Here is a 15174-nt window from a genome sequence, read left to right as displayed (position 1 = left end):
TTAAATAATTGTATAATTCTCCATGTGACTCTTTAAAGTGGAGCTTGGAATCAAGACCCTTGGGTTTGAGCCCCAGCTCTAAGACTTCCTAGATGTGTAATCATGAAGAAGTCCCTGGGCATTTCTGAGTCTGTTTTCCTCTCTGTTCAAAGGGCCCACCATACCTTATACTACCTACTTCAAAAGGTTTTTGTTAAGACGGGGATAAGGATGGATGGAATCTGTCCTTTCAGTGGCAATGGGAACTCCTGGACAAAGAAGGGGATTCTCTCCATCAGTGCAGGTGGACAGACTTCTCTGCATTGTAAGGTCTTAAAGAGCTCCCTCTGGCATTGACTGGTTTGCTGATGTGCCCACAGCCCTCCTCTGGAAGGTGTCAAAGGCAAGACGTCGCCTCCAAGTGCCCTGGCTCCCGGTGCTCCTGCCTCTTTCTCCACTGTCCATGACACCCCTCTGCTTCCTTTTTTTGTGAATGAGAACATTTGCCAAACTCCAAGTGCTGTAGAAATTTGAGTTGTTACTGTTATTGTTTCTTCTGATTGAGCAGTGCACTGTGGTTTCAGTTGCAAACACTTGATATGGTTTCTTTTCATGAACCTGCTTCTGGATCTTGGTGGCGGGTTCCCTGTTGGCAGAGTCCCCTCCCTCTGTGGAATGGAAGGCTGTAAGAGCCCGAGGCCGAGCAGGGCGAGCGATACCAGAGGAAAGAAGAAGATGCACACCATTTCATGTGGTTTTCAGTGTTTGAAGTTCGTTCTTATTTTCTTTGTTATTCCCCTAGTCTTACTGCTCTGACCCAGACCTGGTATTAGATTTGAAGAACCTCATTGTGCTTTTTGCTGACACACTTCAGGTACGTGACTTCCATTCATTTAAATTGGCCTCAGCTAGTGAGCAGTTCTCTCCCTACACAGATTTGGGGAAATGCCTTTGGGTTTCCTTAGGTTTATTTTTCCCATGTGGCTCCCCTCCTAGAGTGTCGTTATCTTCATGGTGTTCCATGGCCCCTCTGTCCTCTCCCAGCCTACTTTTAGCCCTTCCTCTCCCATGTTTATAGAGGGCTGAGTAAGTGCTTACTTCCAAACGGCAACCGTGGGTGTCTTTGGAGTTCCTTGGGCTCTGTCTTCTGGAGAAGTATTGACTTATAGGATTCATACTTTAAAGAAGCCAGAGAATGGTGGGGAGGGGGCACAGTGAATAGAGCACCGGTCCTGGAATCAGGAGGACCTGAGTTCAAATCTGGCCTCAAACACTTGACACACTTACTAGCCATGTGACCTTGGGCAAGTCACTTAACCCCGATTGCCCTGACTTCCCCCCTCCAAAAAGAATAAAAAAAGCCAGAGTGTGGTGGGGAGGGGATGTGGGTTCTCTGCTTCCTTTTGGTTTTCATTAAGGAGTGGGAAGAGGGGCTGCTCCTGTGTAGAAGGAGGTAGGAATTGGGAAGGGCTGAAATGTCAGTAAGCAGGATGTTGAAGGTGATCTTAATATTAGGAATGGTTTTAACTTTCCAGAGCTAAGGTTTAAATCCATGTGAGCACTAGGCTGGCTGCCTGTGGGGTAGGAATGGCAGGCCCACCCAATTAAGTCTCATTTGAACTGGCAATCAAATAAGGGATGATACAGGTTAGTGCCTGCTCCTCAACTAGAAAGTGCGGGGTCAGGTTGTCAAATGCTGAGCACAGTGCCTGGTACATGGCCAGCACTTAAGAAATGCTTCTCTCCTCTTTGCCCCCTCCCCATTCTCCTTTCTAGAGTTAAAAACAGTTAGAAAAAATGAAGCTGACTTACTCCTGTCCCACAGGTGTACGGTTTCCCAGTAAACCAGCTTTTTGACATGCTGCTTGAGATCAGAGACCAGTACAGTGACACCCTGTTGAAGAAGTGGGCAGTTGTTTTCAGGTGAGAGACAACACTTCGGCTCGGCCAGGACCTGGCATGTCTCCTATGTGGTTACTCCTTCCACCAGGGCCGTGTGAAACCCTTCTACTCATGAGGCTGATTTCATGAATGGTCGCCCGGCAGCAGTCCTCGGCATGACAAACCTGAGGGTGTGGATATCTAAGCTTGCCGGCTTTTCATGCCCTGCCTTTGAGAGGCCATGTGATACACTGGGTTTGGAATCAGAGGAACCAGATTCAAATATTACCTTTCTCACTTACTGCCTGTGGCCTTAGGCTGCGCTCATTACTTCTTCTGTAGCAGGAGGGTGAAGTGTAGCCCCGAGTCTCTTCCAGCTTGGCATCTCTGATCCTGTGCCCTAATGAAGCATTGGGCCTCAGTGAGACACTCTTCATGGCAGATAGTGACCCTGGGCAGATCATTAAACCCTATCTGCCTCAGTTTCCTCATCTGTAAAATGGGCTGGAGAAGGAGATGGGAAACCACTCCAGGAGCTTTGCCAAGAAAACCCCAGATGGGGTCAGGAAGAGTGGAAATGACTGGGCAACGAGAACAGAGGTCACACAGGTAGCATGTGAAAGAGGCAGGCTTTGATCCCACGACCCAGGCTTCACACAGTCAGGTTGATGAGAAAACCAGCTTTAGATGATCGATGTATTTTTCCTGATGCACTTAACCCTTATGCTCAAAACCCCATGCAAAGGAACCCAGGTTTGTCAGATTTTTAAAAAGAGGACTCTGAGGGGAGGGACCCAGGCTTCCCTTTAAACTTTCCAGGAAACAAGACATTTCCATTTGGGGGTTTCCTTGTGTCTACAGACCTTTCTCCTGGACTCTAGTGGGAGACTGAGATGAACAAGACAGGCTCTGTCCTCATAGAGTGGGACGCCATGGCCCCAGGGCTCCCGTCCCCACAACAAAAAGCTCTCCTAGAATCTGCCAATGGTAAATTCTGACTTCCATCACAGACTGGCTGTGATTTCAGTCCCAAGGACCATTATCTCTGTACAGAGGCCTTTTCCCTTTGTTTCTCTAGCCCCGTCTGTCATGGTGGGTCATTCATTTAACGTGACGCTGACCAGTGAGAATACTGAGCCACAACACACAGTATTCTTTGAATGTAATCGACTGAATGAAGATACAGTAACATGTCATAACTATTTCTGCTTTGATTAGAGCTCATGTATTTTGGGGAGGGCCGTTGAACAATAAGATCAGAAGCACATGTTGGGAGACGTGACCCTTGCCCTCAGCGCGCTTCTGGACTCTGGGGAGCTCCTGGTATAGATGGCCAGGCAGCCTTGAGGTGACCTAGAAAGCACTGGACCAAGCGATGTGACTGAGGCCTCACAAAGGCAGGATAAAGTCACCGAGGCCTCCGGGAGAATGGTCGCTGTCAGGCACAAAGCCTGCTTAGATCTGTCACGCGGAGGACCCACTTTGCCCTTTTCTGAGCTCACATTTTTCCAGTTATCACATTCCATTTACTGTGATTCTGCTTCTAGTGGAGGCAGCTGTTGAGACACCTTGGGACATCTGGTCACCTTTTGGAGTCTTAAAAGCCTGGAAACCATGTTGAGAGCTGGGGGGGACGAGGGTGTCATCCTGACTGCTGCCTTTGGGCTGCCTTGGCCAGCATAGCATTTGGAAGGACTGAGGTGAGAAGGGGCTGTGACTAGGGTTAGAGGAAGGCGTTGGTCTGAGGGGCAAGTCAGCAAGCTCTTTGGCCATGATTATTTTCTGGCCGAGGTGCAGAGCGTCTTCCAGGGTCACGTTGATTTGGTGGCAGTGGGTTTTTTTTAAACTCCTCTCCTTCTCTTTACGTGGAAATTCCTATTGGGGTCTCAAGATAATTCACTCTTTTTCCTTTCTTTAGAAATATACTTGATTCAGACAACTACAGCCCTATACCAGTGTCCAGTGAAGAACTCTATAAGAAGGTGGTTGGACAGTTCCCATTCCAAGATACGGAGCTGGAGAAGGTAAGGAGAACTTTCTAGCCACTGGGTCCTTTAGATCTTCTCTTTCTGGCCGTTAGGATCCCTGTCAGTGACTCCTTTTACTTCCCCAGGGAGAGACTAGGCCTACTCCACATGCTGGAGGAGGGGAGGGATCCCCTGGAGCTGCTCTCCTCTGGGAGGTCTGGGACTGGCTCTGGTGGAGTGGACTCTGGGATGTTGTTTGTTGCTTTCTTAGACCCCCATTTTTAAAGGCCCCCATTAATTCTAGCCCCAAGGAGGGACATCTCGGAGACATCGTCTCCACACTTGCCTTAAATTGAGGAGCTTGCTTCTTTTGGTTTGTAGCTTGTTTATGAAGGTCTTTAGTTTCTGCTGGCTTGTGACTCAGTGTCTTTATTTCCTGCATTTACAGCAGCCGTTTCCAAAGAAGTTTCCTTTCTCTGAATTTGTGCCTAAGGTTTACAATCAAATTAAAGAATTTATCTACGCCTGTCTTAAGTTCTCAGAAGATCTCCATCTGAGGTATAGTATGAGACAATGCAAACACAGCCAGTGCCAGGTCCTCGAGCTCTGGACAAAGACATTCTATCCCATTCTGTCCTTGAATCTGGAAGACTCGCCCTGGCCTCCCCCAAGGGAACAAAAAGCAAGCAAGTCTGGAGCCTTTTCCTCCTCGATTTGCTCTAGGCCCTTTCTTTCCCTAGTGCAGGCCAATAATCAGGACATGCAGCTCCTTGCACAACTTTGCCTCCAGGGTCCAGCTTCCCCTTCCTTTGCATAGTTACATTATAAGGCCAGCTGATTGAAGGCCAGTAGTTGGTGAATTGTCTTGCAGGAATCAGGGAAGAGTTTTAGTTTTATTTTTCATCTTTCCCACAGAATGCCTTGTGCAATGATTAGAGGTTCAAAAAGAATATTAGTGTGTTTCATTTCTGTTCAGAGAAACTACTCCCCCCAAATAGCGTTTTTTAATTTTATTTTAAAAATATTTGTGGATTGTACACATGAGTAGTCTTCTCAGACAGTCTAGCAGACCATCTTTTAATGATATCAAGATAACAGTGAATGAATCAGGATGACCCCTCAGCATGCAAGAGGGCTGTGTCTGGAGAAGCTAGGTGTGAAGCAGAGAATGGTTTCCCTTATGTAATTCTAGCTCCATTCTCTTCCCACCTTCATCCTCTACTGGTGAAACGTGGGTTGGGTTTTTCACAAGACATGTATATGACACTCCATGATAGTTTGACTGAGTTTTACAATTGCTTTTGTGAATAGAGATTGAACTTAATTTTCCCTTTCTTCTCCTGATTCCACCATTTAGAAACAAAAAATGTTTTAGCATTTAAATAAACCCCATAAATGGTCTACCAAGTCAAGCCTTTCTCAGCTTTGCCCTCTGAGTTAGGGTGAAAGGTGGCATTGGGAAGCCAACTTGCTCTCAGGCCTTCCTGTGAAATGTTGCCTGGCTCATAGAGATGTCAGATTTCTCTGACTCCTGGAGCGGAGATGCTCCCTGTGGATTACCAGTCAGAACTTCAGTGCTTTTCACCCTGACCAGGATGATGGCTTTTGGCATTGAATGGTCTCCAGGACACTACCTTCTTATGTCCATGGATGTATTAAAATTCTCTGGATGTGGCTAGCTTTTTGTGGCCCTGCTTTTTGGCGGGGAAGTAAAAGGTTGAAAGCAGAGTGAGGGTAAAGCCAGCTAGAGGCTTCCTTCTGCTCAAGCATATGAAGTATTTGCCTGAAAACCCTAGTTGACACTTTCTGCATTTCACACTGACAGTTTGAATGAGGTTTTTATTAAGAAGTTTGCTTGCTAAGCTGACAGCAAGATTCCAACCGCCCTCCCCAACTTCTTTCTTTCTTTTCTTCTTTTCTTTTTTGGGGGGGAGGAGGATTGTCATTTACTTTACACCCTGGAGTGACTGGGGTCAGTCTGTCAATCACAGCTGACTTTGAGGTCACAGCTACTGTTATGGGATATGAGATATTAGCTGTCATGAACACAGGTTTTTTTTTTTTTTTTAACAATTGGCTAGCTTTTTCTTTCCAGGAAAACTGGGCCCTATAAGCAAAAAATCAGGGTAGGTGGAGTTTTAAATGTGGGTTGTTTTGGGGGGGGGTAAGAGGGGAAGTGGAATTTATTCTCTTGAATCAACTTTTCATTTTTGTCAAGCAGAAAAAAAGGGGGTTGGGGAGTCATCTCCTTTACATTGGCCAGAATTCATCGAAAGGTATTAATAACATTTAGAGGAGACTGCCTTAATTACATGTTTTCTGAGGACATAGGTCTCTGTTTGAATGAAAGTTCATGTAAAAAACAACAAGGAAATTATGTCTTTAGGGGAAAAGACTTTTCTGGCAGCCATGGTTGACTTGGTTTTTTTTATTTTTTTTGTTATTTTGGTTTTGGGAAATAAGGAATACATATTGTCTAAAGAATGAAGTGAGTGAAGCAGAAGAGGAGAAAAGTTGATCAGTCCTGTCCCACTGCCCAGTCTTTAGCTGGCACAGACAGTGAAAATCAACTCCTGTTGGAGAGGGGAAACTACGCTTCACTTTAGAGAGGGTTCTGCAAGGGAGATCGGTAAAAAATCACAGAATTCAGTGAATTGTGTAATATCTATGTCTCTTTACTCTAACCCCTTCTTCTATCTTGGGCTAAGGTATTATGGTAAATAAATCTCCAAAATGGAAAAACCCATGAACACATTTATGCAGGTTGTTTTTGGTTTTCAGCTTAGATTGACTCCTAGGGAATACTGCCCTTGTCTGGTTATTGACGGCACATTTTTCTCTATGGTATTGTAAATGATTGATACTCATTCTCTGTCAGGCCCCTCAGACAGTATTGTGAGGAACAGATCTCATTCTTTTACAGAATTTTTCATTTCCCTCTTGGCCAGAAAACTTCCCAGGATTTGGTTGTGATATTTGGATAAAAAGTGATATACTTTAAATCCTGTTTCCACAGGACAGTCAGTATTGAAAAGGAACTTATTGTGCATTAAGTAGAGTGAAAACACCCAGGAATGTCAGAGCCCAAATCCAGAACTTCCACATTTAAAAAAAATACTACAAATCCTAGAAAGAAATAGTTCAAGTACCAAGAAACCTACATCAGCATCACACAATTTATATAAAGAAGAGAATGTTTTGGCATATATTTCTGAAGATAAAATCTAAAACTTACAACCAAGTATAATTTACCCAGCAAGAATGAGTGTAATCCTACTGGGAGATAAATGGGCCTTGAATAGAATAGAGTACTTTTGGGAATTCCTGATGAAAAGACTTGAGCTGCAACTTTGAAAGGTAAACTCAAGCAACAAGAGAAACCTAGAAAGGTAAATATATTTGAGCATGTGAAAAGGATCTAAATAATGGTGAACTGCTTACATTCTAAGAGAGGGAAAAAGAAGAAGTGCCCTTTCACAGCTTCACAGAGGGAGATAATAAAGACAAATGTAGAACCTGTGGTTTTATTTTACCTTATTGGTTTAAAAAAAAAAAGAAAAGGAAGGGGATAAATTAGAAATATACTAGGGGAAAAGTGAGAAAGAAGGGAGGTGGAACTTTTTCTCATCTTCGGGATACATAGAAGATAATTCAAATGGAAAGGTTGGAGTGGCAGGGATGGGCATCTCATTAAACCCATTTTTATTTGAAATATACATGTGATGGTGGAACAGACACATACATACAGATTTTGTTATAGAATTATATTAAACTCAACAGGGGGACAGGAGAGGACAAGGTTGTAGATATTTAAGAAATAAGGCAGAGTCAGGAGGCATAAGCGAAACAGACCAACTTTGGAAAGGATCAGCCATAAAGTGGGGACGGAAAGAAAAGGAGCAGTAAGATCCAGAGTTTATCATCTGAGCTAAGTGAGAAGAGGAGGGGCAAGCAAGAGGGGACACGACTGCGCGGGTCAGAGATGACCGTCGTCAGTCACCTGCCTTTTCTTTCTCTGCTTCCCTCAGCTGGTCCATCGCGGGTTGTTTTGATCTGTATCTGGCCACCGGACCCAGATGGCTCCAGAGGAAGAAATGAGACTGGTGACTTTGCATAGTCCTACCTCACTTAAATCTATTCCTTTTACTGTCATGGTGTCATCTCCCTGATGTCACAGGCCTCTTCTGGAATGGAGAACAAACAGCAGGAACCTTATTCAGTATAAAATACTAACTAGTTTTTATGCTCACATTTCATTTTTAGTTAACTACCAGTAAACAAATCATTTTGCATATTTGAATGGCAAAGTTTGGGAAAAGATAAAAATTATCTTTTAGTAAGAAGAAAATAGTAAGAATTAATTTAAAAAAATTATCCTCTTTACTTTGCTTGTGTAGAGAGAAACAATGATAAAGAGAGGAAAAAGTATACTTATAAGATATACTTTTAATACTTATATTAATACTTACATACTTATAAACATGAATATGAATGGTATGGACTCTCCCATAAAATGGAAGAGGGCAGCAGAATGGACTAAAAGACAAAAATCCAACAATAAGTTGTGTATAAAAAATGTTTAAAACAAAGATTCACCCAGGATTTATTATACCAGAAATTATAGCAGAATTTATTATACCTAAGACAAACTTAAAAAAGCAGATGGTAGTAGTCATCATAGACAAAGCAACAGTAAACATAGAGATGATTTACAAAAAAAGAAACTCCATTATAGTTAAAAACATCATAGCTAATGAAATAATTTCAACACTAAATATATGTGCACCAGATGGCATAGCATCTGAGTTCTTGAAGGAAAAGTAAATCTAAATGTAGAAAAAATAACCAAACTAAAATTATTGTGCATTTTTTATATCTAGACCAAATCTAATAAATAGATTGACTAGAAAGACCTGAATATTATTTTAGAAAAAAAAAACAGTTATCATAGATGTCTAGGAATTACTATGTGGCAATCAAAAGGAAACTTTTAAAGGGGGGAAAACAGGACTAGATGGATTTACAACTGAATTCTATGAAATATTCAAAGAACAATTAATTCTAGTATTATACAAAATTGCATAAATTATGTTAAAAAAGTAAAACAACAGATCTTATCAGATTTCATGTATGAAACAAATATGGTATTAATACCTAAACCAGAGCAGGATAAATCAGAGAAAGAAAACTGTAGAACACTTGCCCTAATTGACACCAACACAAAAATATCAAATAAAATATTAGCAAAAAGCTATAGCAACATATTAAAAAGATCCTGTGACTAGGTTTAAATTAAGAATACAAGAGTAGTTCAATATTAGGAAAACTATGTACTAGACCATATTGATAACGAAAATAATAAAATCACAGATGAAGAAAAAACTGTATCAAATACAGTACCCATCTATCTTTAAAAAAAAAAATTCAAAATCATAGGAATAAATGGACTTTTCCTGAATATGGTAAATATCTCTTTAAACTGGGGATTCTCTACCTGAAGCCTATGAATTTTTAAAAATTGAATAATTATATTTCAGTATAATTGGTGTCCTTTTTGATAAAAGACATAAACATATGCATGCACACACATACACATGTGTGCACACTCATGTATACACATCCTTTCTAATGAGAACTCTTCATTTAAACTAAGAGATAGCATTATTGATATTGGAAAAATAGAGAAATACTAGCAGTATTTTCAGAATGATCTGTTTTAAAGGAACAAGGCTCACTGTTACCAAATAAAAGCATCTTTGTTGCAGATGATGACTGATCTGTTAAATTTATTAAGCACTTACTATGTGCCAGGCACTGTGTAAGCACTGAAGATACAATGAGGCCAAAAACAGCCCCTTCCCTTAAGGAATCTACAGTCTAATGGGAGAGACGACATGCCAACATATACAGCCAAAGCAAGCTATCTATAGGACAAACAGGAAATAAGTAACAGAGGGTTTGGGAAAAGCTTCCTATAAAAGATGAGATTCTAGTTGGGATCTTAAGGGAAACCAGGTAAGCTAATAGGTGGAGATGAGGAGTAAGAGTGTTCCCGGCCTGGGAAGCAGAGAAAATGTGTGGAGTTGTGAGGTGAAGTGCTTATCTGTGAAACAGCCAGGAGACCAGTGTCCCTGAATGGAGGAGGAGATGTCAGAGAGTAAGGTGTGAGAAGACTGGAAAGGCAGGAGAAGGCTTTCCCAAACAGGATTTTGTATTTGATTTCAGAGGCAATAGGGAGCCACTGGAGTTTATTGATTGTGTGTGATTTGGGGGGTGGGGATGGGAAGAGAGTGACAGGGACACAATCGGACCTTTACTTTAAGAAAGTCACTTTGGTGACTGAATGAAGGATAGTTTGGAGTGGGGAGAGACTTGGGGCAGGCAGACCCACCAGGGACTATTACAGTAATCCAAGTGTGAGGTGATGAGGGTGAGGGCGATGTCAGAGGACAGGGGGCATATTTAAGAGATGCTGCGAAGGTGCAATTGACAGACCTTGGCAACAGCTTTGATGTAGGGGATGAGGAGTCCAGACTGACTCCTGGGTGCAAGCCTGATGGGGAGGGAAGATGGTGTTGCCCTCTACAGTAGAAAGGAAGATGGGAGAAGTTAAAATAAAGCCACATAAATCATCAGCCTTTTTGTATGTTACCATCAAGCCCCAGTAGAAAGAGATTAAAAGAGAAATATCATTTAAATCATTACTTAATGTATAAGATATTTGGACATCTAACTACCAGGATGCACACACAAATTTTATGAGTAGAAATGAGTACAGAAACAGAGACTTGGTCAAGTTCTATTCAAATATTGTCAGTGCTGTCTTAGTTAATTTACATATTGATTGCCACATCAAACCACCAAAGGGTTAATTTATACAACTAGAATGAATTATACACAATTCATCTGAAGAACAAAATATTCAAGAAGCCCAAGAGAAATAATTTGTAAATAGTGGAAAAGAAAGGGGCCCAGGACTACCAGGTCTCAAACTATACTATTAAAGCAATAATCAACAAAACTGTTTTCTGTTGGTTAAGAAATATAAAAATTGATTAGTAGAATAGATTAATTACACAAGCTTAAGAAATTTAAAGAAAAAACCCATAGTATTATGATCTTTGATCACCTTAGGGTCCACAACTGCTTGTGCTATTGACAGAAAATGCTGTGAAAAATGCAAGGTTTCCTGCAAAAATTAGGTTTGCACCAGCCTCTCCTATTTTATATCCCAGTAAACTAAAGTGAATATGTGAGGTAGGTATGAAAGGTCACATAAACAGAAGAGCAAGACAGAGAATACCTTTCACAGCAATGGATGAGTGAGGAATTCTTACCAAACAAGTGATAAAGAGTATTATTGGAGATAAAATTGACAGTTTTGATAATATAAAATTGAAGAGCTTTTGCACACACAAATCAGTATAGTTAGAATTAGTACAGGAAGAGTTAGCTGGAAAAATGTGTTTGCTTCAAATTTCTTTTATCGAGGACCGCTAATGAAGACAGTTATTTGACTTACATACAAAGAGGAGCCATTCCCCAGTAGGTAAATGGTTAAAGGTTATGAATAGGAGTTCTCAAAAGAAGCATGACAAACTGTCAACAAGCATATGAAAACATGCTCTGAGACATTAAGAATTGAAATGGACATTTCAGAAACTTTTAAAAATCTCATGGCCATTGCATTGGCAAAGAAGACCCAGAAAAGAAGGTGGTCCTTGTTGAAAGGACTCTGGGAAGACAGGTACAGTTTGCTTTGTTGATGGAGTTTTGAGTTAATCCAGCCATGCTGCGAGGCAATATGGAATGATGCTACAAGAGTGAGTAAATATACAATTCCTTCTAAGACCATTAACATGAATAGGCACATGACCCCAAAGAGAGCAGAGCAGGAAGGAGAGGACCCACATCCATAAACACTGGGATAGTGGAACTTTTTAGCTGTAAGAACTGGAAATCCCAAGTGAGCCCATCAGTTTGAGAATGGCTGAATAAATTGGGGCATAGGAGTGTAATGAAATATTACTACCATGTAAGAAGGGATAAATCATGGATTTAGAGAAGTCTGGAAAGACTTATCAACTGATGTAGAGCGAGATGACCTGAACCTGTGGAACACTATGGACCTCTCATCATGGCACTGATGAGGAATCGTGCTTCCCCGTTCTTGACGGAGGAGTGAAGGACCAAAGGACCTAAAACCCAATGCTCGGCTGTACGTATTTGTTATAGGGAGTGGATTTTCTTTAAGTGAGAGAGTTGGAGTAGGGAAGTAGTGATCATGATGCCAAAGAAGGAAAGGGAATCATTTTAAAAGCACATTTAAGAGAGCTAAAGAAAGTTCAGAAAGAGGCTAGAAAGAAAGTATTAAATTTATTATCTGCTTAAAACAATAGTGATTTAGCCTTTAATGAACATTTCTCTTTTTGTTTACGAAAGGGTGTTTGTTATTTGTCAAGTTCACAATGAAAAAAGAACATTAAAAATGCAAGTTTTAGTATTCATAGATTTGGCAGTGTAAAGACAACATGAATGAAGGGAAATGTCTCATTCAGAGTAAGAGGGATACAGGAAGACATGTTGAAGAATTCCTCTGAGGGTGAAGGTGGCAGAAGAGTCAGGCAGGGGAATGCAGTTGGAATAGAAAGTGAATTTGTACCATGCTCAGTGATCCATTAGGGAAAAGATGGAATTTGGTACAATTTTGGGCTGAGAATGACATTTGATGTTTGTTGCTCCCTGAAGAGACCTCTCCTTGAAGAAAAATGGGCAGGGCTACTCCAGAGGTATCTTTAAGTTCTGGAGGTCAAGAAGCAGACTTTGAAGGAAGGATTGGATCTGTGAAATAGAGAAAGATGTCTGGTTTGGGCAGAATGTACTTGACTGGGAGTAAACTTTGGTTAAAACCCTCCCTATTTTCTGTTTCTGCTGGATTAGGAAGGTCGGAAAGGTGCCCCTGCAGAGAAATGGCCAGTCAGTGGCATCAGCCCAGAGGGTGACATAGGCATTGTCCGTGGCCTCTGTGATGTGGCCAGTCAGTGGCATCAGCCCAGAAGGTGGCATGGGCGTTGTCCGTGGCCTCTGTGATGGAGGAGTCTGTGTTGCAGGAACGGATCTGATGACTGACATCCACGTGGCCTTTCCTTTGTTTTTGTCCATGCAGTCTTCAAACAACTATTTTTGAAGGATCCTAGGGAAGACATGTATGGGAGTATAATTTCTTTCAGGAAGGTTTTCCAGTAATTATCTTGCAAGAAGGTATTGTAGCATAATGAGCTTTGCAACCTCTCAGGAGCTTCCTCCAGGATTCCTCTTTACTGCTCCTTGGAAGTCACATTTATCCTGGAAACATTTTCATTGAGGTTCGAGGAGAAAAGTGGGTGAGCAGCCAACTGGCCTTTCAGACAGTGAATCACCTGAAGGCGTCGGTGACATTCAACTCTTAGGCCGCTTCCATTCATGTCGCTGCAGTTTTGCTGCCTTCAGTTGAGGCTTCGTCCAAGGGAAGGATCTAGACACCCAACTGGCCGCCAACTAGCAAAGTGCTTGTGTACCTGCTCTTAGTGGCCTTTATTTCATATTAAATAAGCAGCTCTATTAGAAATCACTTTTCTTCCACTTTGTTTGACATTAGCTTCATCTATTTTTAAATTTCAAGGTATTATTTGTACTTGTGGTTATAGTTTAGGTTTGGGAGAAAAGACCCTGTTGAGCTAAAAGTTGGTAAGACATGGAGAAGAAATTGAAAAAGGGAGACTTGGGAGAAAGAAAACTTGGTACAAACTTTCTCCTTGTTTTTGTACAGAAAGACATTGGGTGAATGTGAAGTCCAAGGACCTTGGTTTGAATTCTGATTGTTCATCTGTGTGTGTGTGTGTGTGTGTGTGTGTGTGTGTGTGTGTGTATGTTTACACAAGCCACTCAACCTCACTGGGCCTCTATGTCCTCATTTCTAAAATGGGAGGGTTGATTGGGAAATGAAAATGCTACAAAGACTAAAGAGGTCTATTAAAAATGAAAGGTCTGGCCTAGATGAGCTTTAAGGCCCCTTCTTGCTCCATTCCTGGATCTTTTGGCCTTTGAATTACAAGGACCACCCAGAGGACATCAGGTGAAGAGTTACAGGTAATGATTGGATGGAGAGAGATATGTACCAGTTAGGTGTAATGAACAAACTGGGCCCCAGTTTTCCACCAGCCAGCCAGGAAGTCTATTTCCTGACCTTCCAGTGATATATCTTCTCTTGTCCATGTGGGGAAAATGGCCCATTTGTAAATGGGCAAGTGGAGTCAATCCCATTCTATAAAAGAGCTTGGTTTGTAGGCAGCTAGGTGGAACAGCAGATGCAGGGCTGGACCTGGAGTCAGGAAGACCTGAGGTCAGTGACTAGCTGTGCAGTGCTGGGCAAGTCACTTAACTGTGGTATGACTCAGTTTCCTCATCTGTAAAATGGGAATGATAATAACCTGTATCCTACGGGGGGGGGGGGGATAAAATGTAATACTTGCAAAATACATTGCAAACCTTAAAGATATAGCTGTTCAGTCATTCAGTTGTGTCTGACTCTTTGTGATCCTATGGACCATAACACGGTCATTGTCTGTGAGATTTTCTTGGTAAAGATACTGGAGGGATTTGCCATTTCCTTCTGCAGAAGATTAAGGCAAACAGAGTTTAAAAGACTTGCCCAGGGGCGGCTAGGTGGCACAGTGAGTAAAGTGCTGGCCCAGAGTTGGGAGGACCTGAGTTTGGTTCTGGCCTCAGACACTTAACACCCATCCAAAAAAACTAGCCATGTAACCTTGGGCAAGTTCCTTAACCCCAACTGCCTTCCAAAAGGCCAAAAAAAAAAAAAAAGACTTGCCTAGAGTCACACAGTGAGTGTCTGAGACTGGACTCAGGTCTTCCTGACTCTAGGCCCAGTGCTCTATCCACTGAACCACCTAGAGGCATATACACACACAAAGATAGATATTAGATACATACATACATGTGCTAACTACGATTAGCTATTATTAATTTCTCAAAAACAAGGAAGTTAATGATATTAAAACTTGTGAATTTGAAAGTTAGTAGAAACATCAAAACCTTTATGTGAATTAAAGAAAACCATGGGACTTTAAGAGTAAAAAGCTTTTGTTCCTGCTGTTTCAGGGATCAGTGAAATTGTACTTAATCTAAAGATGGATTTTAGCTGCGTTTTCTCTGTATACAAATAATTTTGTCCACCATTTTGCTAGTGATCTGGTTTCAGCATATCAGTTTCAAGTTAAAATATGCTAACGAATTGCTTAAGTACTTATTTGCTAGTCCTCTCTCTCTCTCTCTCTCTCTCTCTCTCTCT

At 41.6% G+C, this 15174-nt stretch overlaps 1 protein-coding gene across 3 annotated transcripts in view; it reads left to right on the top strand.

Annotated features, from left to right (window-relative positions):
* Positions 1-15174, top strand: part of EXOC6B (exocyst complex component 6B) — a 624130-nt gene that overhangs the window by 327439 nt on the left and 281517 nt on the right. For all 3 annotated transcript variants that reach the window (XM_069066557.1, XM_069066565.1, XM_069066574.1), the window contains exons 12-15: positions 782-853; positions 1805-1902; positions 3779-3884; positions 4276-4385. In XM_069066557.1, the coding sequence (XP_068922658.1) occupies positions 782-853; positions 1805-1902; positions 3779-3884; positions 4276-4385 (386 nt within the window). The remainder of the gene's footprint in view (positions 1-781; positions 854-1804; positions 1903-3778; positions 3885-4275; positions 4386-15174) is intronic.

Source organism: Petaurus breviceps, unplaced genomic scaffold, assembly GCF_028583685.1.
Source record: "Petaurus breviceps papuanus isolate PSGF00001 unplaced genomic scaffold, PetGlider_PUasm1.0 139, whole genome shotgun sequence".
NCBI lineage: Eukaryota > Metazoa > Chordata > Mammalia > Diprotodontia > Petauridae > Petaurus > Petaurus breviceps.
The sequence above is the reverse complement of the archived record's forward strand: the minus strand, read 5'-3'. Positions and strand labels throughout refer to the sequence as shown.